Raw genomic sequence first — 24,665 nt, forward strand, 5'->3', positions numbered from 1 at the left:
TGGCCCAACTGGGGCAAGGGCTGCTATTTTCACACCCAGATTGTGGCGCCCCGCCATGCCATCTGCAAATCCTAGTAGTCAGCAATAAAAAACTAGTAGGTGGGGGGCAAAATGACACAAGAGAGACGTGGGGAGAAGAGAACTTGGAAGTGGGGAGAAGCTGTTTGCTCTTCTGGGTGGGAAAACTGGGGTGCAGGGGTTTGGGGGGGTGGGGAGAACACATGTGCAGAGGAGCAAACAGCCCCTCCCTTACTCAGTGCCAGGACCATCTGCCAAGGCAGCCCCCAACCCTTTGCACCTCAAATCTCATGCTGTGAGGAGCAAACAGCCCCATCCTCAAGCTCTCTCCTCCCCCCTGCCTGTTTTGGGACCCCTTCCCCACTCTGGGCTGTCCCAGCCTGCAGCAGCCATTTTGTTGCAACACAATGCCACGATATGGCCACTTGCTGGGGAACTCCATATCATGGCATTTCATTGAAAAAGGCATTTTTCACAAAAATGACTTAATATTGTGTTTTTCACAAAAAGAGGGGGGAAAAAAAAAATCACGATTTAAGCCAGGCCCTAGGCATGTGGTGTGCCCATGGCCCACACTGGTGCAGCCCCCAGGGTGCTTAGACGTTGATACAGAAGGGAAAGCATTGTGAACATGCCGACTGCTCTTTGGCACATAAGAGCTCCTCCTTGTTCAAGCAGCCCAGCAGCAGCACGCAAATGAGCATACTTGTCACTTGTCAAGCAGGCGCTTTGCACTTCAGCTAGGCGCACTGTGCACACATGTACAATGTTAACACCAGTTCCTCCATGTCACCGTGGCTTGAGGGATGTCAAAGTATTGCAGCATTGAAAACAGCTTCTCACACAGGATGCTCAGAGAGGTTAGCACGTGCACACGAACCTCCGGTCCATGAGAGAGGCAGCTGCGCTCGTCCCTGCTGAAGCAAGCATTCTGACTGTCTTGTAAGGACAAGTCTGAGCTTCAGCTCTTGCACGTTAACGCAGCACCCACCCATCACAGCAAGGCTGACTGTGACTAGTTAATACATGTCTATTCCTCAATGAGGAGGAAGAGAAGAAACGAGGTAAGTGCGTGTCCCAGCTGCCAGGAAATATCGCAAGAGCCTGAGCCACTTGTTGCACAACTCCGGGAGCAATCCTATTCATCAGGCAGATGACCTCACCTAAGCACACACCGGGTAGCAATTCTATCTATCGCCCACCCCTAAGCTAGTGTCCAAGGTTTAAAGCCTTGGTGGAGAAAGCATCATTTGGTTTTGCTGAAAGTTAAGTATAACGAAGTTATAATAGGGTCACAAATATCTCTGGTTGCAGTGGTATTAGTCAGGATTCCCTTTCCCTTCCCAGTGCAATTGATTTTATTTCTCCATAACCTAGGGAGGTGGATCGCATCCTTTTCAAGACAACTGCGCTTACTTACCAGATTGAAACCCAATGACTTGCACCAGCCGGTTCCTGCTGCACATGCTCCAGTGCGCAGTGAGCACCCTCACCAGCACACCTCTCGTGTTGGGAGCAGGTTTCATGCTCTGCTGCAGATTTCACTGCACTTTATTCAGAGTGGGAGGAAGAGGGGGGAGCAGCAGTGGCCAGGACATGGTTCAGTGACTTTTTGTTAAAGCTAGGATGGAGCCTAAAATTTCCGTCAGGAAAATGTGAAGGAGCCATGGGTGAGGAGAACCATCCCTGCTGAGATTTACTTCCTCTGTCAAAGGCCAATTACTCACTGCTACCAAAAAAAGATTGGTCCCTCAGTGGCTCATTTCAGTAGTCCTTTCTGTAGCTCTTACCTTTTCATTTATTCTGTCCACACAGCTGTGTGCCGTTTTCATGTGGATGAAGGTTAAGGCTAATTTAAAAGAGAAATGCTGGGGAAAAGCACTGCAGCGGAGGGGAACAAACCACCAATAGCCTGTTTCTGTACAGTATTATTCAGCATTGTTTATTTAAATATCTATTTTTATGCATTTACAAACTTACAAAGCTTTCCTTTCATAACTTTTTTTTATTTTGTTTTTTCTAGACAGTATTGCAGAGGAATTAGCTTCTGTAAAATGAGGTCCATGTACAAAACTAGGCAACAGATAAAAAAAAAGGTTCCTTTCATACTGCTCAGCTGAGGGAAACGCAAAAAAAAGTGACCCTATGAAGGGAGAGGGAGCGAACAGAAGGAGTCCAAATGAGCGGCTCTTCACAAGTATTACGTATGTCAGTGCTCACCTACAAATCCTACCAGGATAGTTTCGGTTTCAATGGGTGCAATGCACGGTGGTTAAAAACTCCTTGGTGGGCATTTGTCTCTAACGAGAGAATGTAAAAACAAAAACACCCCACGCTGGGAATGCAAGCTCTGGAAATGCTTATATGCACGTTCTTAGCAATATGGCACAAAATGCCTTGAGGAGATGGCACTGATTTCACCAGCAGTGCACATTTATCCAATGCTTAGTTTTGCATAAAAACTCCCCTTTAAAGAAATGTTACATTCTCCAAAAGTTAGTGCTTGTGCCTCTTTTATGGCTCCTGGTTGTATTTGAAGACGCTTACTAATTTGGAGGCTTCAAAAGGAATATTTAAAAAACTAAATTTGCTTTTTTTTTTTTTTTAAATGGATACCAATTTAACAACTCCTGGATTCCCAGTGTTATCCCTGGGAGGGAAGAGGCAATGAGATATGGCATTATAGCCTATTTACACATATGGTACAAAAATGCCCAGGGGTATTGAAAATCACCAGTAACACAGATTTGGCAGCAGCCTCATTTACATCTGTAAATTTGATACCATTTATTACACTGTACTAAACACACCAGATTTGAAGATGCGCACTCCCTTCAGGATGTCCAGGAATTGCAAGGATATTGTGATTGCATAATTCATATTGCACAATTGTATAAAAACATAAATACTAGCCATCCTAGTTCTTAAATACAAAATACATGTCACATACTTTAGTCGATAAACCTTTTCAAGTGCAATGCAGGTGCTCTCTTTAGTCCTTCTAAGAAAAAAGGCAATTATGATACTTTTGGCACAAAAATAACCCCCCACCCCATCATGTGCCAACAGTTCTAATTACAATACATATGCCCCAAACTTTTTAGTAGCAGTCATATACATACAGTATAAAAACAGGGTATTTACAAAATGAACTAAACATACAGAAGCAACCTTAGTGGTTGAATCTGACCTCTCGTTTAGCATTTTCATGTTGCTGGGAGAGGGACAAGTGACCCTGCTGATTTATGCTGGTTGCTGTGGGTTCACATTCATGGGAGGAGGATGTCCAAGGAGGCCGATTCGCTGTTTCTGCTTCCTCTGTTCTGTCATCTGGAAAATTAAAAAGGTTTGCTCATTAGACCTAGATACTTCCTCCACGTCAGCTCCCAGAATGAACCATCGCTGTAGTTTGTGGTTAGGGTTTATTCTGAAACACACTTTCTACAAATAATGCACTTCCGTTTGCTACCCGAAGACCAAAAGGCAACTAAAACCCCTGTTTTGTGAACCCACTGGGGAAGTCTGTGAATTTGCTCATGTGACTGAGCATTCTGAGTTGATGCAAGTGTTTTGCAATTAAAAACTGTTCTCTGGAAAAAAAAAAAAAAAAGGCAACATGACTGGCATGATGTTAACCCAGACAGCAGCTTGCAAAAACTTCCTGTTGCTGGGGCTTCACTGTAGATGGTCCATTGTTTCCAGTATTTGCCTGGGGAAAAGGAAGGATAGATTGTGTCTGGAAATACCCAACTGTGTGGAGGGAGTTCACGTGAATAACTTCAGCTCTTTAGTTAGAAGAATGCACACATCACTTCTGACTTGGCAGAGCCTAGAGGTGAAGCAATACTGCAAGCAATGGGACACAAGAGCCCTGTTACATTATTTCTATGCACATGTAGGTCTGTACATCAAAACTTCAGGACCTTGAGTGTGAAACTTATATAAATTCCATATAAATATAAACTTATACAAGTTTCCTAATATAAACTAGGAATGTGTGTCATTCATAATTCCCACCAAATGAAGTAACATGACCAGGGAAAGAGAAAAAGGTATATGAGCTAAGAAAAGGGGCAAGACTCGTAGAAAAAAAGCAAGATCACAATCTTTCCTTTTTGGAGTTCAGGACCCGGAAAAGCCATAATCTACTTCCGTCCTTTCACCTGTTCCCAGCACCATGCAAGAGCCCTGCTGAGATAGGTGGAGCAACCTTAACCTGTAGTTAAAGTTGGTCCATATATCTACCCAGCTAACTTAGTGGAAATTTGCATGGTCTCTAGTCCTACTAGCTCTGCTGAGATGCACAGCTAAATTAACCTGCGTGCATAGTACCGTAGTTCTGTGGCAACTCATCTTCCAGGTCTGGACGTCACAGATGTGAAGCAACACAGCATATTTCGGCAAGAGGCCACTTGGGAGAGTAAGTCACTTGTAGCAACATGACCCACGAGAGCTGCAGGTGCTGTGCATCTCTGGGATCGGGCCTGAAGCAACTCGTCAAAAGCCGGAGGAAGCCTTTACAGGAAATAAAACTCTGCCCCCACCTGTGGTCTAGCACCAGCTGATTCTTTGCCTCTGCCAGCCTGGGTGGAGCAGCACCTCTTGTACTAGTGCATGGGCTGCAAGGTTTGTGACTTGCATCAGAAGTTCTTGAACCCCTCCATCCCCATTCACTCCCAATGGCATTGTGGTTACCACATGAAAAACAGCCACAGCCCTTTTCTGCTTCTGTTGCTTAGCCCCCAGACCCAGCATACCGATTCTTAATAAAAACAAGACTAGACTATCGCATCTCTCAAGTACTTTGAGTCTTCTCCCATTTCAGAGGATTACCTTATAGGGTAACAGGAGTTACATCATAGAGAGATACGAACAAATGGCTTTCAGATATTACTCCTATTCTATCAAGATTTAAATTCAGAACCAGATTCAAAAGACAGTAATTTTTCATTAAACTAGAATATCAGATCTTCACCGGTTTTCTTTTTTTTGGGGGGAATTATTACTGTCTTGTTTTGCATCCGAGTTCATCTGAAAATGCACAATACTTATAGCAGCAAGTGCATATATGCACACAAGGACCCAGGTTGTTTATCAGTTAAATTTTTCATTTGAGACATTCGACTTCAAATGCCAACTAAAATAATTGATTGGAGAGTAATCAATGCCAGGAAAATGGATAGCATGTTTGCATTTTCAGCTCTCTACCAATAAGTGTACCTGAACAGATTTGCATAAAATCTATAAGTTTAGAGACAGTGAATAAATTCTCCTTTTCAAAAAAAAAATAAAATTTTAAATAATTATGTTTGGAGTTTGTTGCGGAAGATGAGTCAGCCAGACTAGATGGCCCTGAACAAGATCCATATGCTACCGTCTTCTACTGGAAGGGTGAAAAGCACTTCAGACACTATTTACTCTCATTCATCTCCACGCAGTATTATTTAATCAATGTCTCAAATCCAGCTTTCACCCTGGACAACCGGAGCCAAATGATGGAGCTGGATGCTGTAAATGATGGAGCGGCACAACTGCGAAGAGAACCCAAGAGTCCCAGCTCAGTTCCCTACTCCAACCTCAAGGCTACACGGGAGTTTGAAATCAAACATGAAATGCAAAGAAAAAGAAACCTGTTCATCTTAAAAATCAGACCCCCTGGGCAAAGTAATACAAGATATGCTTTCAGAGAGGACAAGATTTGGAATGGGACCTGAATGGAAACAGCTCTTCACAGGACAGATGATGCAATAAAAATGGAAAAATAAAGGGGTTAGGGGGAGGGAGAAGAGTGAAAATGGTCTGTAAATGGTATTTTGGGGGTTTCATCTGACCAGCCGAAATGTTGATGCAAGGGTCATTAAAAGGAGGAGATCTTTCTGAATAGAAAAATAATCCAACTGAATGCAAGGTGAAAAAAGAAAAGAAAAAAGAAACCTACAGATGGGATGCTACTGGTCTGACACTGTTGTGTGGTGGAAGAGACACAGAACACCCTAAGCCAAAAAAGACGAAGCAGTTTTCATCTTTTATCAATGGACTTAATGAGAGAAACTCTTTCAAAAGCCAACAGCTGTAATGTCTGTTACGTAGGAACACAGTATGGGAAAGGACCTCCCGAGGCCACAGAGGCTGCCGCAGGCATGACATCATCCTTTCCGTACATCTGCAACGAGTTCAAAGCAGCTGAGAGTTTAATGGTTCCTGGTATGTTTTGATTGTTGTGTTATACCAAAGAGACTTTCAAAGTGGACACACAGAACTGCTGTGAAAATGAGAGTTCAGTCCCTAGGAACCTACTGGACCAATTTGCTCACAAAGCAAATGAATGAGAGGTTTGCCCTTTATTTGATTTAAAGGGAAAAAAAATCCCTGAGCTAGTTCCTCTTCCTGGAGACGGCTGTTCCTACTAAAGAAGAGAAATGCCCTAGCCGTGTCGCATAATTGGAGCATCCTGCAACTCGAGCAGGCTTCTCTCAATGACCCTACTTAGGGGAATTCCTAAAAGCTATCACCACATAAACGTAGCTGGTTTCCTCTGCCTTTGCAGCGAAAGAAGTCTCTCAATGCTACATCCTCTGGTCTTGCTTTCAGAAAGAGTAGAAGGGGTTTTTTTGTTTTTTTTTTCCTTTGGCAGCCAAGAGTTCACGCTGGAGGACCAAGTGCACTTTAAGTCTGATCCAAAGCTGGCTGAGGCGGATAAGAAGACTCTCCTGGACTGCAGACCCTTTAACTGGAAGACGCAGGACACATCTAGCATAATTGTTTCCAGGCAAAGTGTCAAAACAGCTGCATGGTGTGTATTAAGCCAGACACTATAGATCAAAGAGCAAACAGAAAAGTAACCATGACCACGGGGCCCAGAAAGTGGTGTCTGAACTCAAAATAACCTAGCAAGTAGCTGGACTTCTCTCTCTCTTCTCTATACTTCTGAACAGTCCTGGGAGGGATGCGATGGCAAGAGGGACAGTACTTGACCCTTATCAGAAGAGCAGAGCACACGGAAGGGAAGGGGGCAGCTAGCTTCTTGGCCAACACCCTCCTGCAGAGATTAGGGGCTGGGTCCAAAGGAAGATTTAGGGGCCTTAAAAACAGGATTTAAGTGGCCTGTCCAAAAACTGTACTCCACAAAGCCCTGCTCAGTGACCGAGTAAAAAATATCAGACGCTGCCCTCCTGGACCTGAAAGCTCCCTCAAGGCCTGCACTTCTGCTTAATATGCATGCCCACAAATGCCCTGGTCAGACCACCTAGGTAGGTCACCCCTGCCCAAGCCCCACTGGGCCTCAGACGCTGGCATAGTCGTGTGCAGTGTGCTCAATGCCGAGCTCAGCAAGGTACACAGCACTCCACTCAACCATGCAGCAGGAGGAGAAGACGACAACGACGACGTGGTGCCACTCACCTTATTATATAATGACCTAGACACTGGAGCACCTCCCACAGAGGTGAGACACCCGAGTACCTGCCACCCCTCCTCCTGTATAGATTTCATAGACCTCAGGGCTGGAAGGGACCTCGGGAGATCGAGTCCAGCCCCCCGCCCAAAGGGCAGGAAGTCAGCTGGGGTCATAGGATCCCAGCAAGATAAGCATCCAATTTACTCTTGAAGGTGTTCAATGTAGGTGCTTGAACCACCTCCACCGGCAGACTGTTCCAGACCTCGGGGGCTCGGACAGTAAAGAAGTTCTTCCTTGTGTCCAGCCTGAAACGGTCTTGCAGGAGTTTGTGACCGTTTGACCTAGTCATCCTAGTATCTAGGCCACTGACCTAAAAACCTTAACTCCTCCCTCCTAAGTAGTGCCATAATCACGACACTAGTCACAGCCCCTTCTTGCTTGCTCTCCTTGCCCCGTGATTACCCAGAACACTTGTCTGCTCCATGGCCCCGCTTCAACAGGGGGTGTGGAGGGGCCCTCCGCCCAGATTAGTCTGTAGATGGGTGGCCAGGCTAGAAAGCAGGAAGTGGAGGGTTTAATTTCTGTCAGTTGAAGAGGGCCAAAAATCCAGGTCTTGCACTTCCTGGGCGCATACTCCAATCACTAAGCCGTTGCATAACCAGATGGACACCAGCGCCACCTCTTCCTGCGAAGCGTACACTTCAGTAAGCAAGCCACTCCTCTGCTCTTACATAAGCAGCTGCAAGCTGTCTTTGAAAGAGAGGGAGCATCACTGTTTCCTGCACCTGAGCACTTTGCATTTCTTGCTGGGTAGCTCTTGGGGGTGCTCTGCGCAGCATGAAGGTTTTTTGGCTAGTCCAGCTCTTCCAAGCACCGTCTAACCCCGTGCTGTGGGTATAGCTCTAGAAGCCAGATGATACTTGAACGTCAAGCATTGCCATGTGCAACTTGCAGGAACCTTGCAGCATTATTTCTCAAGGGGTGCATCTACACATGCAAAAAACACACCTGAATAAACTCCAGTGCATTTGTGCCGGAGTTTATTGCTCCTCAGCATACTGTTTGCACATGTGCCCAGGACTGCAGCACCTTGGGCTGGGGTGGCACAGCGCTGGCTGGCAGGGGGAATCAGGGGTCAGCCTACTAACCCAGGTCTGCTCCAACCTGGCTCAACGTGTTGCCGAGGGGCTGGCGGGGGTGTGAAGGTGCTTCAGTGCGGAGCTAGCCAGTAGGCAGCCCCCACAATGAAAGTACCCTCACACGCCAGCCAGCCCCCGTCACCATCTACACACGTTGCGGTGGAGTAAAAACCTCAACCGTAGGATAGTACTCGTGTCTGGCGCTACCACTGTGAAGACGGTGTAAACTAATTAATAGCAGCACAAGTGTAGATGGTGATAGTTTTACCGTGGAACTAAATTAAGGCAGCCGCAATAAACGTCTCATGTAAATGCACTCGAGGAGGATTTCTTAGGTACAGCTTAGTACTAGAGAAAGTCACCATGTCTAGTCTTCTACTGCAGGAAGCTTAACAGTTGAAAAGGCAATGACTTATCTTCACTGGCTACCTTACGCCTTGTGCAACGCCACTGTGCAAGGAGCAGCAATGAACTGTACTCAACATATAGACTTAAAACCCTGTACTGGCCAGGCCCCCCAGTTGAGGTCACTGCTCAGTGTTAAGTTTGATGCTACATACAGATTTTTAACAAGCTAGTGCACTTCTCCCTCTACAGTTTGGCACTTCACGTACAGTATACGAAAGAGCTGTGGTACTTGGGTTCATATCCCATATCTGGCATTAATACGGTCCAAAAATGTCTCCCAGGAGTCCCTTCTACTGATAAGAGTCGCATAGTTTTATCCAAACACTTATTTAATCTCATGACAGCAGTATCCCCCGGCTATAGCCCACAGCAAACACGCACTGGCTGTCACGCTGCTTGGGAAATGCCATTTGTTCGGATGGAAGTGCAGTACAACCTAAAATGGGAAGAGGCCTAGTCTACAAAAATACAAAGGATTCTTTTGAGGCCATTTACATGGGGAAAACGGGAGTAGAAAACTGGAGCAGAAGTGCTGAGGAGCCTTATTCAGGTCTCCGTTGAAAAGCCAATGCACCGAATGCAGTACTCAGCAGAAGAGGCAAGTTAGCAGATACCCCGTTAGGCTGAGTCGCACGCTGGGCCTTTCTTCACACGAGTTGTACAGGTGACGTAGCCATAAATATCTCGGTTAGGAAGTAAGCACGACAGTGGTCACTAAAAGGTCACGTGGGAGTTTGTGGGTAGGTTTCGCTCCTTTTTTTTCAATCAGCTGCATACTAAAATGTTCAATAAACCAAGCCCCACCAAGACACTACAAATACAAATACACACTGGGCAAACAGTCCACAAAGGTTCATCCTCCACACCACTTGCAGTTCACATCATTGTTAAACTTCCCATTGTGCCATATACCAGGACACTCCACTGCAGGAAACAGTAATATTTCTAAAAAGAAATACAGCTTGAACTATTTAAAAAACAGCTGCAATCATTACGCACAGGCAGGAACTGGAACAAAGAAGTTAACACAAGCTCTCGGTGGCAGCTTTTTACTGCCAAAGCTGAGTGTTGCAGGCAAGATCTGCTGCAGAGAAGGTACTTTAAATGGAAGCTGCAGCGGATAAATGCACACGAGATGGTGCGATACAGGATGTTTCGTCTACACGGTAGTGCACAGTACATCTACCCTGCAGTTGCAAGCGGGACAGCAGCTTCTGCAGACGTATGCAAAGTAGCTTGTGCTTGTCTACCCCAAGCTGGTTCTGCTGCCAGAACATCCAATAGCAGACAGCAACCCCCCCAGGGAAACTACCCGACCGAGTACAAGCACATCTACACAGCTGACAGCTCCACACAGCAGCTGTGCTGGCAAGATATGAAGTGCACCCCAGGAAGGAAGCAGCCTCTGGAACCATAAGAGCTAGCAGAAGACGTGGGGGCATCTACATTAGACATCAGCTGACACATGGGGGGGACAGGAGCCTTCTTTCACACTTGGGAGAAGTGGTGCTATTCCCAGTGCTGGTGGGGAAGAGGAGTGCTGCACCCACAGAAAAGCGTTAAGTGCAATCTCGCTCATAGACAAGCTGTGCTGGCAAAACTGCATAGTGCAGACCAGTCCAGGTAGCAGTGCAAACGGGAGCATGAAGCTCAGCATGATCTAGTTGCTTGGGTATCTATCCAGTTTCCCAGGTAGGTTTTGCGGTCTACCTTGAGCTCCAGGCTGCAGCACCTACTTGGCGGCTAGGGCTATACCCTCAGGGTAAAGACTCGACCCAGCCCATTTGGCTCACAATTCTGGCCTTGGCCTAAGTCAGTTAAGGCTAAACGTTTTTGTGGCAGGTGTACCACAAGGGTAGCCCTGCTTCCTCCTCAAGTGCCTTGCCAGTCCCTTTCCCTTGCTGATATACTGCTCTACACTCTTCTCCCTGCCCTTATCTGCTGCATGCCACACAAAGGAGTTGTGTGTGCCCATCCTCGCACAGGTGCCACAGGTTAGCAAATTAAACTTCTGCTCCTTCAGTTTTCTACTTCTTATACAAGCTTGACTTTCAAAAGATGGTAAGCCAGAGCACACGCAGCTCTGCTAGCATTCCCAGTACCACTTACTCCTGTCTGCAAATCCTGGATTTAATAAAACCAAAAAACCCCCACTAAAACCCTAGCTCAGGGGTGGGTAAAATGGTGGATCTGCCCGGCGGCTGGAATCCACTTCCCAGCAGCTCCTGCTTGCATTGCTGCAGCCGGTTTCCATGGGGACACCAGGAACAGCAGGGCTGCGACAGTCTGGGGCCAGAGTTTCCATGGAAACTGGCCCCAGCCGTGCTGGCAAGGTGTGCAGCTGGGCAGGGAGCTGCTCTGGGGCTGGGGCTGGGACCTGGCGGTGGCGACAGCCTGCTGCCCGCACACCCCTGCCTGGGGCCCGTGGTCAATGGATCACGTCTCGGCCCCGGCTCCAAACCACACCACACGACCCTGGCCCCAGAGCAGCTCCCGTGCCCTGCCAGCACTGTTGGGGCCAGTCTCCATGAAAACCCTTAGCCCATGCTGTTGCCACTCAGCTGCTCCTGGGGTCTCCATGGAAACCAGCTGCAGCCATGTGGGCAGGGGCTGCTGGGACATGGAGTCCACTGCAGGCCCGACCTGGCCTGTGGGCCAGACTCTGCCTGCCCCTGCCCTAGATGGTTTTTGGGATCAGCGGGGAATGGAAGGACTTCTACACATTGTTTGTAAACCAGAGACTGGCAACCCCTGGTACGTGTGCCAGAGCGTGGCACCCAAAGACATGTTTCCTGGCACCCACAGCCAGCTACCAGCAGCTGCCCAGAGCCCGGGCCAGCTGCAGCCGGGAGGCCGTGGACAGCTGCAGGGGCCCCGCGGGGGCGGGGGTGCACACGCGGCTTGCAGCGTTTGGCAGGGAAGGCGCTGGGGCAGCACACCCCAGCCCCTCCCCCACCGGCCACCTAGAGGCATACGTGCAGCCACCACCAGCAGTGAGGATCAGGCCCCTTGCGGCCCCCCCCAGCCCCCATCTCGAGCACGCCCAGTTGAGGCGTGGGTGGAAGCCGGGGCGATTTTGGCACTCCAGCCAAAAATGCCGTCAACTCCTGCGCTGAACTATAAACATCCGAACCCCACCTGCCTTTGTCGCGCTCCGTCTTGCGGGAAGCGCTGGCTGGTTTGGGAAGGATCCAGCTCTCCACTGAACTGAGATTTTACTCGTCGTTAATCCTTCCTGGCAGCTGCGTGTGCCTGGAATTTCCTTACCTGGTCTTTCAGCTCAGACAGCTGGCCAGACAAGTTGGTAACCAACTTCATGGTAGATTCGAGCTTTTCCTGCAAGTTTCTCAGCTCGTTCTGCTCCCCTTCGGAATCGCTGCTCACGAGCGACATGGCACGCATCCTGGGGAACCAGTCAAGGTTTCTTTCCTGCAATTCAGACGGGAGGCAGTTAGTGCTGGGGAAGAAAAGGGAAAAAAAAAAAAAAAAGTCTGCACATGTGCGTCTGCGTGCCTGCCGCCCTTCAGCGCTACCCAAGAGGTCTTCCGAGTCACGGGCCTTTTACACTTCAGTCTTCCAGGTTTCTTTCTTTTCTTTTCGACCTTGTTGCATAACTGCCTCCTCAGACAGTCTCATTGCTGCAGCAAGGTACTTGAGGTTTGTAAGGGCTGTATAAAAATAAGGCTTTGTATTCCAGCTCTCTCCTTCCCTGGTGCTACGCTCCCCCCCACCCTTAAAGACTGGGTATATGTCACCATATTATATAACGCTGCATTGTAAAAAGTAGCCAAAGAAAGACTAGAGAAGCATGAAGCAGGCCTAGGGATCAGCTGCCAGAATTCAGGAGTCTGCTCTCATCAAATTGCGCTGCCCGTCTTGACTCTTCCTTGAGCCACCCTGCCCGAGCCCCACCATAGTTATTTAATCCAAAAGCTGCTTTCACAACCAAATGAACAGAACTGAAGGCTACAGGGACATGTAGGGTACGTCAATGCAGCTTCCTCACGGTGGCCTGCTATTAAATCCCTTCCAAAAGCGCATGGTTGAGGTGAATGCGCCCCGCGTGCTCTCAAGCCATTTGGAACCGAATTTGTGCTGGTCAAAAACGGTCAGCTGAAAATTAGGATTTTGGCTACCTATACAAAATTTGACCAAACAGCTAGTGTTTGTTGTGGAGGATTCAGACTTTCTAGCCAAACCCCCCCGCTACTTTCCAACTAAAAATGAGAATTTTTTTTTTTTTTTTTTTTTTAAATAGAAATAGTTTGTTCTCTTTATGAAAAGTTGACCTTTTCCATGGAAAAGCCCACTTTCTGGTTAGCTGTTGTTTGACTCTAGCCTCTGATCTGAATTCTCCCAGGTCAAGGGGTTACGTAGATTAGCAGTTCTAGGTCAGGCTTATGAGTGATCCCAAAACTTTACAAGTAATTGCTTTCAGGACACCTCAAGTAGTACACAGCAATGATGTCACACGCAAAGCGGCAGTGTAAGAGAAAGCCACAAAAAGCACAAGGGAAGCGTGCTTCACATTGACACCTTCAAGTTGCACCGAACTGGTTTCCTACTTCATCTATTCTTACTTTCACACTGGGGACACATTTTTAAACACAAGTTCCACCCAAGAGAGGAACAATGTAATAACAATGCCTCCACAGACTACAGCAGCTCATGCGAGGAGTCCCATGACTTGGTTCTCACACGAGCAGGAGACCGACCTGGCACTGCGAGGTCTCAGCCAGTTCCACCACGATCAAGACCCTAAACAAAACCAGGTGAACGCATTTTGTCCTATCAAATCCACTTTGCTCCAAACCAAAGTTCAGTCAGTGTGGCCTAGCGACACTGATTACAAGTCATCCTGTTCCCTCCCCGTCCTCCCGATGGGACTTTACGTCAGAAGCTTTTGCAACTGGTTTACAGAAAAATAATTTTAACTTTTCTCCATAGCAAAGGCGATTTTTTGTTGCTCTGCAGATCCTTCTCCCCTATTTATGCTGCTCCCCAAACCTCAACCCTCTCATTCAACCCCACTTCCCTCCGAGCAGCCTCTGGATTACTCTTAATCAGAGAGCTGACCCAGCTGGGGTGGGTGTGCACATCCCGCAAAGATTTACACTGAATGATACCCTTCCACAGGTCAGATCTCATGCCAGGCACCATCTTCCTAGGGCGATTATCCTAGAGCTGCCGGCGGTTCCTCAGGCAGTGAAAGGCATGAGTTAGGTCTCCCTTGTGAAGCGAGGCAGAAGCTGCCCTGCCAGAGGAGGTCAGCCTTCCCTTCTCCGCCCAAAGGGCGCTCTCCAGCCCATGCCAATTAAAAAAACAACAAAAACACCGGAGTGCCAAGGGATGGTGGGCTTCAGAAAAATGCTCATGTTGATGCACTGATCACAATCCCAGCTAGGATTTAAACCAGGAGTCATCAGCAATAATACTCCTTCCCCTCCAGTGGTAACAACATCCTAGCTTGGGGAGGAGAGAGCAGGCCTCACTTGTACTCTGAAGCCCAGCACGTCAGCCACGAAATGCTTCTCCTCCCAACGCAAACTGAAATGGCCACAGGCATCTTCCTCCCCACACTGCCTTATACCATGGACAGGTTTCCCTCTCTAGGTAGCCTAGGTTCTCCGCCGGCATAAGGCCCCACGGTCTTGCAAAGCGGGGAAGGAATTCCCAGCTAGTGGAAGGAGGCAGGTAAGGACAGGCTTTTAATACAAATGCTGACCAGGCTCCATGTCCCGGCACCCACAAATTTTCCCTCTTTCCTTCCACGTCGTCTCCAAATGACTCTGTAAATCTCTAGGCAACTGTTTCCTGAAAGAGCTGACTACCCAAAAGGAGAAGGGAGGGGGGGGCAGGAAAGACTACAAACAGTAATTTGTCCTTATCTGTTAAATTTTGTTAACAGATGCTACAAACATAGTAAACTTTTCTAATCTTTCTGTGCAACGTTAGCGTTAGTGATAGCTGCAAGTGCTACAGGGTTGTAATTTGATCACTAGACAGGAAAGCTGGGCTGTATGACCACAAATGGGTGGAGAAACTTAACTGAAAGTGTTGCTAACTTCTGATTTTAGCAGAAGGTTCATAATATTTTAGTGTTGTTGTTTCTTTTAAAGCTCCAGCTCCTGGAATCAGGTGAGCTGCTGAGAATCTTTCTTCTCTTTTAAGTAGTATATGTCTAGCCCTAGAGGTTGCAGAGTTAAAAATAATAATAAAAAAATAAAAATCAAAAACTTATGACCTATATGAGCTCTGAAGGCTTAAAAAAGCCCAAGATTTATTTTGTAAAAATCTCATGCGTTTCAAGGGCATGACTCATGTTTTAAAGCCAGCAGTTGGCAACACTTCTATCATGATGTAATCTGCATGCTGAAAATTATTCTGAGAATGACTGCAGAGGGTTAACAGGACATGTAGGAACTCTGTTTAGACAATATCCTTACCAGAGCAGCATATGTTGGCAGTCAGTTTTATACAGCTTAACCACTTCACTGCTGCTTAATTACACACAGCTTGTATATCTGGCCCAAGGTCAGGAGTTACCTGGTAGCATCCAGTTGCTACTGAATTGGAATCGAAGGTGCAGACACAAGTGCAGCACCCTGCTGTAACTCACGGTGCTTCGCACGAAGTGCCGTGAGTTACAGAGATCCCCCGCAGGGGTTGGGGGGAATTGAGCTGCACTTTAGAGCATCTGTGAGTGTGCAGCTGCTCACCACTAGCCTGGCCTTCCCTTCTCCCAGCCCTGGCACTCTTTTCAGAATGGGAGGAAGGGGAAGAGCCTCGGAGGGGTGGGGGTGGGGCTTCAATCCACTTTCCCGACCCTCCAGTGCCCCCAGACCAATCTTCCTCTCCTCCCTTCCCCCCCTCCCATTCTGAGGACACTACCAGGACCAGGGTTCAGAGCATCATGGGACTGGGCCCTTTTCAAGCACCCTGCAGCCATGAACTTCTGTAAGGATGTGCCCTTCTGCAACGTCATGTCTGTAGAGTGCTTTCAGTGGCTGATTGTGTGACAGTGACAGTGCCCCAAAGGTCCATTCAAACAAACAGTCTGGCTGATAGCATCGAGCAATGAAAGGCCGAAGGGACAAACCATAGTAACATGTTGTGATGCTGGTAAAACTGGCCCCTTCATTTCCCCAAAAAGCTCTTAACTCCATATAATTGTCACGATCCCTTTGTAAGGCAGCTAGATCAGGAATAATGGTTGATATTTATGCATAGCCTCTCTGATGACTCTTGGAGAAAGAAAAAAACAAAACAACCCAACAAATTCCCTTTTGAACCTCCCCTTACCCCCAAAGAAAAAAACCCCAAAACAACTCTGAGAAACAGTTGTAGTGGGTCCTGCCTGTATCTGGAATATGCCCAAATACCCCTTATTTTAAAAAAAAAAAAAAAAAAAAAGTGGACAATGAAGATGACAAATGAAACCAAAAAGGGGTATGGAAAGGTTCTTTGCTGGAAAGCTTGGCCTGTGGAGGACTGCAGTTTTTGTTATACCGTATGCACCAGAGCCTCTACCTTGTGCATCTCCCAGCAGTATCCAGTTTTCAGAGAGAAATTCTATTCAAGGTTGAATAAAAGATTTATATCTTGTTCCAGTTTCTGGTGAACTTTAACAGAGCACCCCCAGTGTCTATGGAGAGACAGAACCTCACATCCTCTATTCAAAAGACTCAGAAGCTTTTTAAAATGCACTAAATGAGCCATAAATTTCAAGCTTTGTTCCCGATTTGATTCCCTGCCTGCACACCTTCCTCCCCGCCCCCTGCCACACTCCTGGCATCTCGCATACCAATGCCGTTATGTACTGTCTGCTGTGGTACTCCCACAAGGCGAAGCATCACGATCTGGCTGTGCAGTCAGCTCCCTCTTCCCGTCACAGTAGCAGCTTCCTCTGTTTATAACAGATGAACCGACTAAAGCCACTGCTGGAAGCTGGCTAACCACAAGTGCTGGGTTTCGGGTTAGCTCTTTTCTAGGTAAAGTTGGAAAAGTCCCTGCCAAACAAATATCGTTAAATCTCAGACATGGGGGCGATGCCGACCAGTCTCTTAAAATGTCCATGATTGGAAACTTGAAGAAAAGGAAGCTGTGCTGCATGATGTAGATGCAATTCGTTCTCAGAACTGCTCGCTTCCACTGAAGAGTTTGTTCCAAGAAAGGTTTCCGAGGCAACCTCAAAAGAGAAAATGTGCTAGAAAAGCATATCCTTTTGATAACCTTAAGATCCATTATAGCTCCGTTCCTCAAAAAAAACTGAGGGCTTTTAAAAATTATTTTTTAAAAATCTTATTAAAAAAATTAAATAAAGGAGCAGAAATAAGCCTAGGTTCCAGCCTCAGCTTCTCCACTGGTGCCCCACAGGGCCTTGCAGAGGTCACTGCAGGATTTCCGTTTAGATGCATGGTAACTGGTAGAACATTGACTATCACTGAATAGCATAGGTTTAATTCACTTCTTGTCCAAAATCCTGCATTTTCAGAGCCCTTCACTTGCGGACTATCAAGCAGGTTTATTTACTATCCTACGGGCAAAAGCAGAACACGTTTTTCTAGAGCATGCAAATTTCAAATACACATCCATATCCTCACAGAGCTAAAAAATATATTTGTGAAATGCTTTGAAAACCAGAACAGCAGTACACATGGGCTTGCTTTGTTTTTAGGAAGCAAAGTGAGATCATGGGGTGCTTCTTTTCGCTATTATCTCAAAAAAAACCAAACCAAAAACCCAACCAAACCTCAAACCCCCTGAAACCCAGCTTTTCCAAGGGGCTGCATGCCACTGCCTTTACTCAGCATCTGTATTTCTTTGCACTTTCATATAGATGGACACTGACGGTTGTAGCCATGCCACATTGTGCCCCTTACTTCCTCCCACTGGCCCAGCCTTTGCAGATCACTTTGCATGGATGTTAAGGTTCGCTAACTGCAAACTTGCAGCAGCCACGAAAGTCAGGTGACCGCAGAGAACGGCATCTGCGGACAACAGGTCTCGCATGCTGAGCAAGACCGCACGGACGTGTAAAATAATCATCATTACCCCTGTATCCTAGAAACAGTCCAAAGTCTGCCAACTACACACTGCTACAAACTGCTGCTGTTGTTGGGCAAGGTAATTTCATTGCAGTTTTGTGTGAGCATGATGAACAGCTGCTCTGGGATTTCCTGAAGGAGATTTCCTTGTTCCTTCAGAAATTAGGTTGATGAAAAAGGGTGGTGCTGTAGTTGTAGCTGTTTGGTTCTAGACATAAGAAAACTGGGACACTGTACACCATCACTTGAGCTAGCCAGAACAATTAATTGGCCAAAGACGTAACAACCAGCTGCCCTTACGATGATCTTACCAGTTACCATCAAATGTGCTAACAGTAAGAGACCCACCTATTTCTTGTGCAATATATCTGGAAAGAGAGCACGAAATCAGCTGACCTCTGACATCAGGTCAAGTGCTCAACGGAACCGTTTTTTGGGAACATCAACTGTTTTTTGAAACGCGGGAAATGGGGAACCTACGATTCCGTATTCAGACTAGTCACAGGAGCCTGGCCAACAGTAAGCCACATCCTCAGTGCATGTGCATCACTGGCACAGGGTCTAGCTCAATGCCTCAACACACTACCTTGTACTGGGCCATTGAACTCGCACGTGGGGCAATAAAGGTGATGCAGTTATAAAACTTTCCCAAGTCTTGGGTAGTTTATTGCTCTTACCCCAGTTCTCCCAAAGGTTTCTAGGTGGATGTACTACCTGCCCACACTTGTTTGCTCATGCGTTCATTACCACTCCCCTGTACCCCCCACCCCCAATTGGCTGCATTTCAGTGGCAGAGGACATAACTCTTGTGCAAAGTACTCTGCAAAGTGCTTGGAGTCCCGTTAGGATTAAACATCAGCGTTTATATTAAACTGCATAGAGGCATTTGTTTCTGTCCTTCCCCTCCTCCCCACCCCCTACCCCTCTTCTCCTGGCAAAGAATGGGTACTGACTTGGCCAATATAAAAGCCTTTGATTTATTGTCAGGCTCCTCTCTCATCTCAAGTGCTTCTAAATGGCGCATTCCTGCAGTACCACCGACTGCTGAGAGTCAGACTCGGCCCTTCTAGCCAAAACGTGCAACTGAAGGGCAAGAGAGAGGAGCGGGATGAAAAAGGCGGCACACACTCCATGCTAGTGGAAGGGGAGAGGGACAAAATGGACTAAAAATGAAGCTCACACTGGTGCGCATGTTGTACAAACTAAGCAATCAATGAAGAGATGATCATAAAGCTTCCCCCTGACTGCAGTTGCTGTGGGCACATTATATATTTAAATCACTCTGGGCTGCAAGGAAGCCTCCAATTACCAACCTCGCTGCATCCTTGTGTTCTCGGAGGCAGAGGAGCTGCTGCAAAGCTTACCTCAATTGCATCCTGCACCTAAAATGATCTACGTGCAACAGCCGGAAACCCCACAGTCAGCTGAACACTGGCAAGGCGAGCCGACTTGCCATTCCATCTGGAGGATGCCGAGGGCAGACTGCTGCACATACAGGCAGGCTGTACTAGTCGGGACTAGTGGGCAAGACTAGGCTTACCAAGTGTTTCCAAACTCTGAAGCTAAGGGTGGGCCCACTAGTTGAGCTAACTAGATCCAAAGCTCAAGACCCATGCCTCTGACGATGTCCAGCTGCCCCGGCCTTCTGCCAAAGGTACTTAGCTCAGTCTCTGTTATTATTTAATCCTGTAATTACATTATCTAACTCTAAAGTATCAAGGCACACCTTGCATGCAAAATGCCACCAAATGAAGCTGTCGTATGCTGCCGTTCAGAGCCGAGCATTAAAAACTCTACTAGTATAAACAACTACGCAAAAGGAGGCCTGGGAGGTCTTCAGCTACAAGCAAGCACCGATGCGTGCATAGTTTGTATAGGCAGCTATCACAAGCATAGATGCAAACGGACAACTAGGTCATTTTTCTGTATGGTTGTATACGATTTTTTTTCCAGGAAAATTTTCTGTACCATCATTTCAATGGGATGGTCTACTTGCAACATTCCTGGCCAAAAAGTGATGCACAATCTATTTTTAAAGGTTAATATTAGGTTTTCAGCATCGTTATTTCAGTTACGCAGACTGGTCCCACACCAAAGCTGGACTTGGGGACTCAAGCTGCCTAGCCAGTCCAACGTGTGGCTCACCACCCCATTACTCCAGCTGGACGGCGACGTCACTTCACCGTCTTACAGGCTTCACCAGAGTTGCATCCATTTGAGCACGAAGCAACAGCGCTGACATTTTATAACCTCCAGCTCACGGCACGTCCCTTCTCAGGTGGCTCTTGATATCGAAGTTCAACTTGGGCTTTCAAAAGAACTTCTAAAGGACTCTGATAACAGAAAACCTTTCCTAACTAGGAGGACTAAGCAGATAAAGCTAATGACCGCACTGCCTATCAATGAACTCTGCTCAGGAAATGGTCTTAAAATATAGACCTTCCTTCCCAGTCACAGAATGGAGGTCAGCTGCCAGAAGAAACTGCACTTGCAATGCCCTGTTCTGCACAGGTACGGGTGCACTGTCTTAGGAGAGAGAAATGCATGACAGCAATTTCTCACTTGGGCAGAACGAGAAGATTTTAGCTTTACTGTCACGCCAATTTTTTTTTTTTTTTTTTTAGCATCCTCCCTCAGCTTCCATGAATGACTTATACTGAATAGCAGTACAGTCCAATTGGTAGGGCATTCGATGAGAAGTAAGATCTGGGCAATATTCTTCCCTGTGCTGGTCACTTGCTGCATGTCCTGGGACAAGGCTGTTCACCTCCGTCTCATCTGTTAAATAAGCACACCTCTGTTCAGCACGGAGACCTATCAATGTGGCACATACTACTGAACACAGGTTTGGGGGGCAACATTTCCAAGTGAGGCCTTTGTTTTTACGGTGCTTGTGTGAAGAAATCTCACATACACACCCAGTTCTAACCTACACTGATCAACTATTGCCATAAATATACACACACACACACACACATTTGCAAAAAGATTATGTATCCAAACAATTCCAGTGCCGCCCACTGAAAGCGTGCACACAAAGTAGTCCACGTATACAGTTTGCTGCCACCATTTGCGCAGAATGAAAGTTTGATTCTCCAAAGCGAGGCATCCTTGTTATAAATGCCTACAACGAGCAGTTTGTAACAGACACGGACTGACGTTCAGAAGATAGGTGCATTAATGAGCCGGCTACGGTAATTGGCGGCGAATGCAGTGACCTCCAGAACAAACTCTCAAGATGAAGAGGATTGGTAGATAAAGTATTTAAATGAACTGAACTGCAGGGAGTTGCACCAAGTTCATATTAGTCATTTGGGTGTGGATGTCAATGTCTGGCCAACGTGATAAGTGGATCCCCCTACCTCCTACACACGCAGTGTTATTCAGACATCACCTGATCTGCCCTGGCAACTACAGGGAAGAACAGCGAGTGAACCACTCTGCCTTTGTTCCTGGGAAACCCAAGATGCACTGGACTGCCAGCTTCGTAGCACAATCTGGATATTTCCCAGATAAACACTGCTGGAACGACACTGATCCAACTTAAAAAGTCTTGCCATCTTAAATGAACATCTGCAGTGATTCAGCCAGATGCACAGAAGTTAAAGCCCTGGTAATGACCAATAACAGCTAAAAATTAAAGCGCCACTGGAAGCACTGCTAGCCATTTTCTGCGCGATTGGATACATATACCCTTACAGCCATCCAAGGAGGCATTCACAAGGTGATCTGCTGTGCACCATGCTTCCCTCTCTCTGTGCAGAATCTGAGTCCATAAATGAGCTTTTATTTAGGCAACTTGTTTCTCACCTTGAGAGCTCAAGTAAGAACCTTAGGGCACCAGACAATTCATTTAGAGAGATGGTGGGGGGGTGGGCAGAGGAAGGGAAAATTATTTCCGTGTCCGACAGAACAAGTTGCTTCATTTTTCCAGCTTGTCCTTCTCTAGAATACCTATCAGAGGATCTCAGAATACTTAAATTTCAGAGGAAGTTTGCACTAGCATGGGAGCAAGTTATGATACTTAATCCTGACTTCTGGCAACAAGGCCATCTCCAGAGGTACCATGCAAAAGCTGTCTACCTCACAGCTAACAAATTAATAGTAAGCTTCATAGCCACTTTTACTTTAAAAAGTAATCAAGACAGTAAGATCTTGGGAGTTTCAACAGGCCCATGGGGGAAAAAAAAAAATAATTAAGATCAGTCTCAAGTCAAACCAATGCTGCCATGGACCAGGCACACCAATTTGTTAAATCCGTGCATTTAATGATAGTTAGCATAATGCTTTTAATATGCATTGTGCAGGGCTCTTGGACTCTAGATCGGTTCAAGCTATGCCTTGGCTTTTTGCATCTAGCTGCTAACTTCCTTTTGTGTATTACGCAGTAGTTTAATTGGCCTTTACACACGAGGCAAGTGGTATAAGGTTTTCAACGCATTTGTTCTCATGATTAGGATTTCCCCACCCCCCCACCGACTCAAAATTTCTGTGGGCTACAAGGTACATTACGTAACCAAAATTTAGCTGCAACTCTGAAGCTGGCAGCTCTGAAGGCAGAAACGTAGCCATCAAATTCCAAAAACAGCAGCTTCACAACTGCATTTGCAATGTTTTACGGTGTTGAAGAAACGCATAACAGCATGCTCCATTACAGCAACAGCACCTAAATACTTGACGAGAAAGAAAAAATCGAAAAGCACAAGAGCTATGTGAGGCCACCTGCTTGGGAATCAGGGCAAGAGGAAAACATTTTGAGGCAGATCCTGCAGCCCATATGGGAGCATCCAGACAAGCATGGATGCGGCACTGCAGACCCACCTGTGCAGTACGGGGCAGATGTTCTCCACATTGCTACCTTGCACAAAAAAAAAGCCATGCCAAAAAAAGTGGGGTGGCGCACGTGGCGGCAGCGTGCGCCACCCAAAACTGGAGCCTGGCCGGCCAGACCCATACTCCAGGTGCTGGCCAGGCTTCCTGCCGTGGCTGCAGCTCCAGAAGCCCCCCAGGACTCTAGGTAAGGCTGCTGGGGCCAGCACAGTTGCTGGCATCAGTCTCCCTTACCCCACCCAGGGTAACCTGCCACGCACCAAATCACGCGTGGCAGAGGCGTTCCCCAGGGGACAAGGAGCAGCAGCACAAAGCGTGTTGCTGCTACTTCTCCCCAGGGAAACAAACGTCCGCGCTCACCTGGACGCGCCCCATGTGCTCGAGCATATTCATGCTTCCCTTCCCTGTCTGTTACAAGTTAATAAAGCTGTGTAAATACTTGTGTCGAACAGCGATACTAGATCGCAGCCTCTGGAAAGAGAAATGCCCAGGCTGCGTCACTACCAAAGATGTTAGAGTGCCACCTTCAGTCTGTTTACATGGGGAGAAAATCCCTTCTAAATCTAAAAGGGAAACGATTAGACTTTGGAAGAGCATGTGCTTGCAGCAGACATTAGGCAATCTCCGATTCCCACCCACTCCCAATACAAACAGACAAAATAAAACAGCCTCTCCAGCAGGGTAAATTGAAACCTTGGAACCGGTGGCGTGTTTGAAAGGCTTTCCCCTTGCCTTGTCTTCTAAATTTGTTTCTCTGATGATGAAAACAAAAAGTCTGGAGTCAAACATAAAACGCGCACCAACTCGCTCCTATTCGCATCATCTCGGCAGACAAAGGATTTCTACCTCTCTCTGAAGAATTGCAGAGGGGCCGACAGAGGGATCCACGTTTGTGTTTTCGGGAGAAAGGAACAAAGGAAAAACTCTTTGTGCCATTAAGGAAATAATGCCAAATGAGAGACACGGAGAGAAGCTTGCCCCCCTGGGGTTTCTGAAGGGTTTCTCCGAAACCGTCTTAGTGCTATTTAAAACTGGCTAACGAAACCCAATGACTGAGGCCTCTATCCAACGATACAGCTATTTCCACTGCACCTATTGCCATTTCCTGTTACATACATGAGATGCAGACGATGTACTGTGCACAACTCCCTCACAGTTCAATGCACTAGATATAATAAGAACCATCAACAGCATTTCTGCAACTGAAAATTAAAACCCTTGAATTCTGGCAGAGGGTCTGCAGTTTCTCAGCAACCGCTGCACTAAAACGTAAGGCTTTTTTTCTTTGCTTGTGAAAAACCACGTTGAAAGTGAACACACTCTACAATCAGAAAATTTAAAAGCCAACACAAAACCATCTTTTCTCAAAGTACTAGTTATTATAGTAGGCTAAATAAAGGGGACAATATAATCAAGTCAGCCTACAGGCAGGAGCAGCAAAACGCTCAGTTATCTCACTGTGCTAATCCTCTATCAGGTGACTGCTCACAAGATTTTTTTAAGCCCTTGTTACCAAGGCAGAAATGCAGAACTAGGACATACACTTCAGTGACCCCAAAGTAACACGTATAGCCTCGGAGAGATCTCAGTGGGATTTACATTCCAAACTGGTTAATGTTCACCGTCCATTTAAAGGTATGCATTACCGCTACAGTAAAAAGGGCTGTAAAGATAAATGAGACCACAAGTCCCATGGTACCCATCTCACCATAAAAATAATTCATGAGGCTGACAGCAAAAAAAAAATTTTTTATGTATATAAAACTAACTGTAGATCAGGAACAGCTTTCTCTCAGCCCTTAAACAGGACACGGACATTAGACACGA

The 24,665-nt window shown here is 46.7% G+C and overlaps 1 protein-coding gene across 2 annotated transcripts in view; it reads right to left on the bottom strand.

Moving 5' to 3' along the window:
* Positions 1-1,939: 1,939 nt before the first annotated feature.
* The window catches only part of ITPR1 (inositol 1,4,5-trisphosphate receptor type 1), a 227,450-nt gene continuing 204,724 nt past the window's right edge, over positions 1,940-24,665 (bottom strand). For both annotated transcript variants that reach the window (XM_090022746.1, XM_090022745.1), the window contains 2 exons: positions 12,229-12,390; positions 1,940-3,348 (listed from right to left, as the gene is read on the bottom strand). In XM_090022746.1, coding sequence (XP_089878872.1) covers positions 3,262-3,348; positions 12,229-12,390 — 249 coding nt within the window. In that variant the 3' untranslated portion in view covers positions 1,940-3,261. The remainder of the gene's footprint in view (positions 3,349-12,228; positions 12,391-24,665) is intronic.

Source organism: Crocodylus siamensis, chromosome 11 (genome assembly GCF_052110815.1).
Source record: "Crocodylus siamensis isolate JL-2025a chromosome 11, ASM5211081v1, whole genome shotgun sequence".
Classification (NCBI taxonomy): domain Eukaryota; kingdom Metazoa; phylum Chordata; order Crocodylia; family Crocodylidae; genus Crocodylus; species Crocodylus siamensis.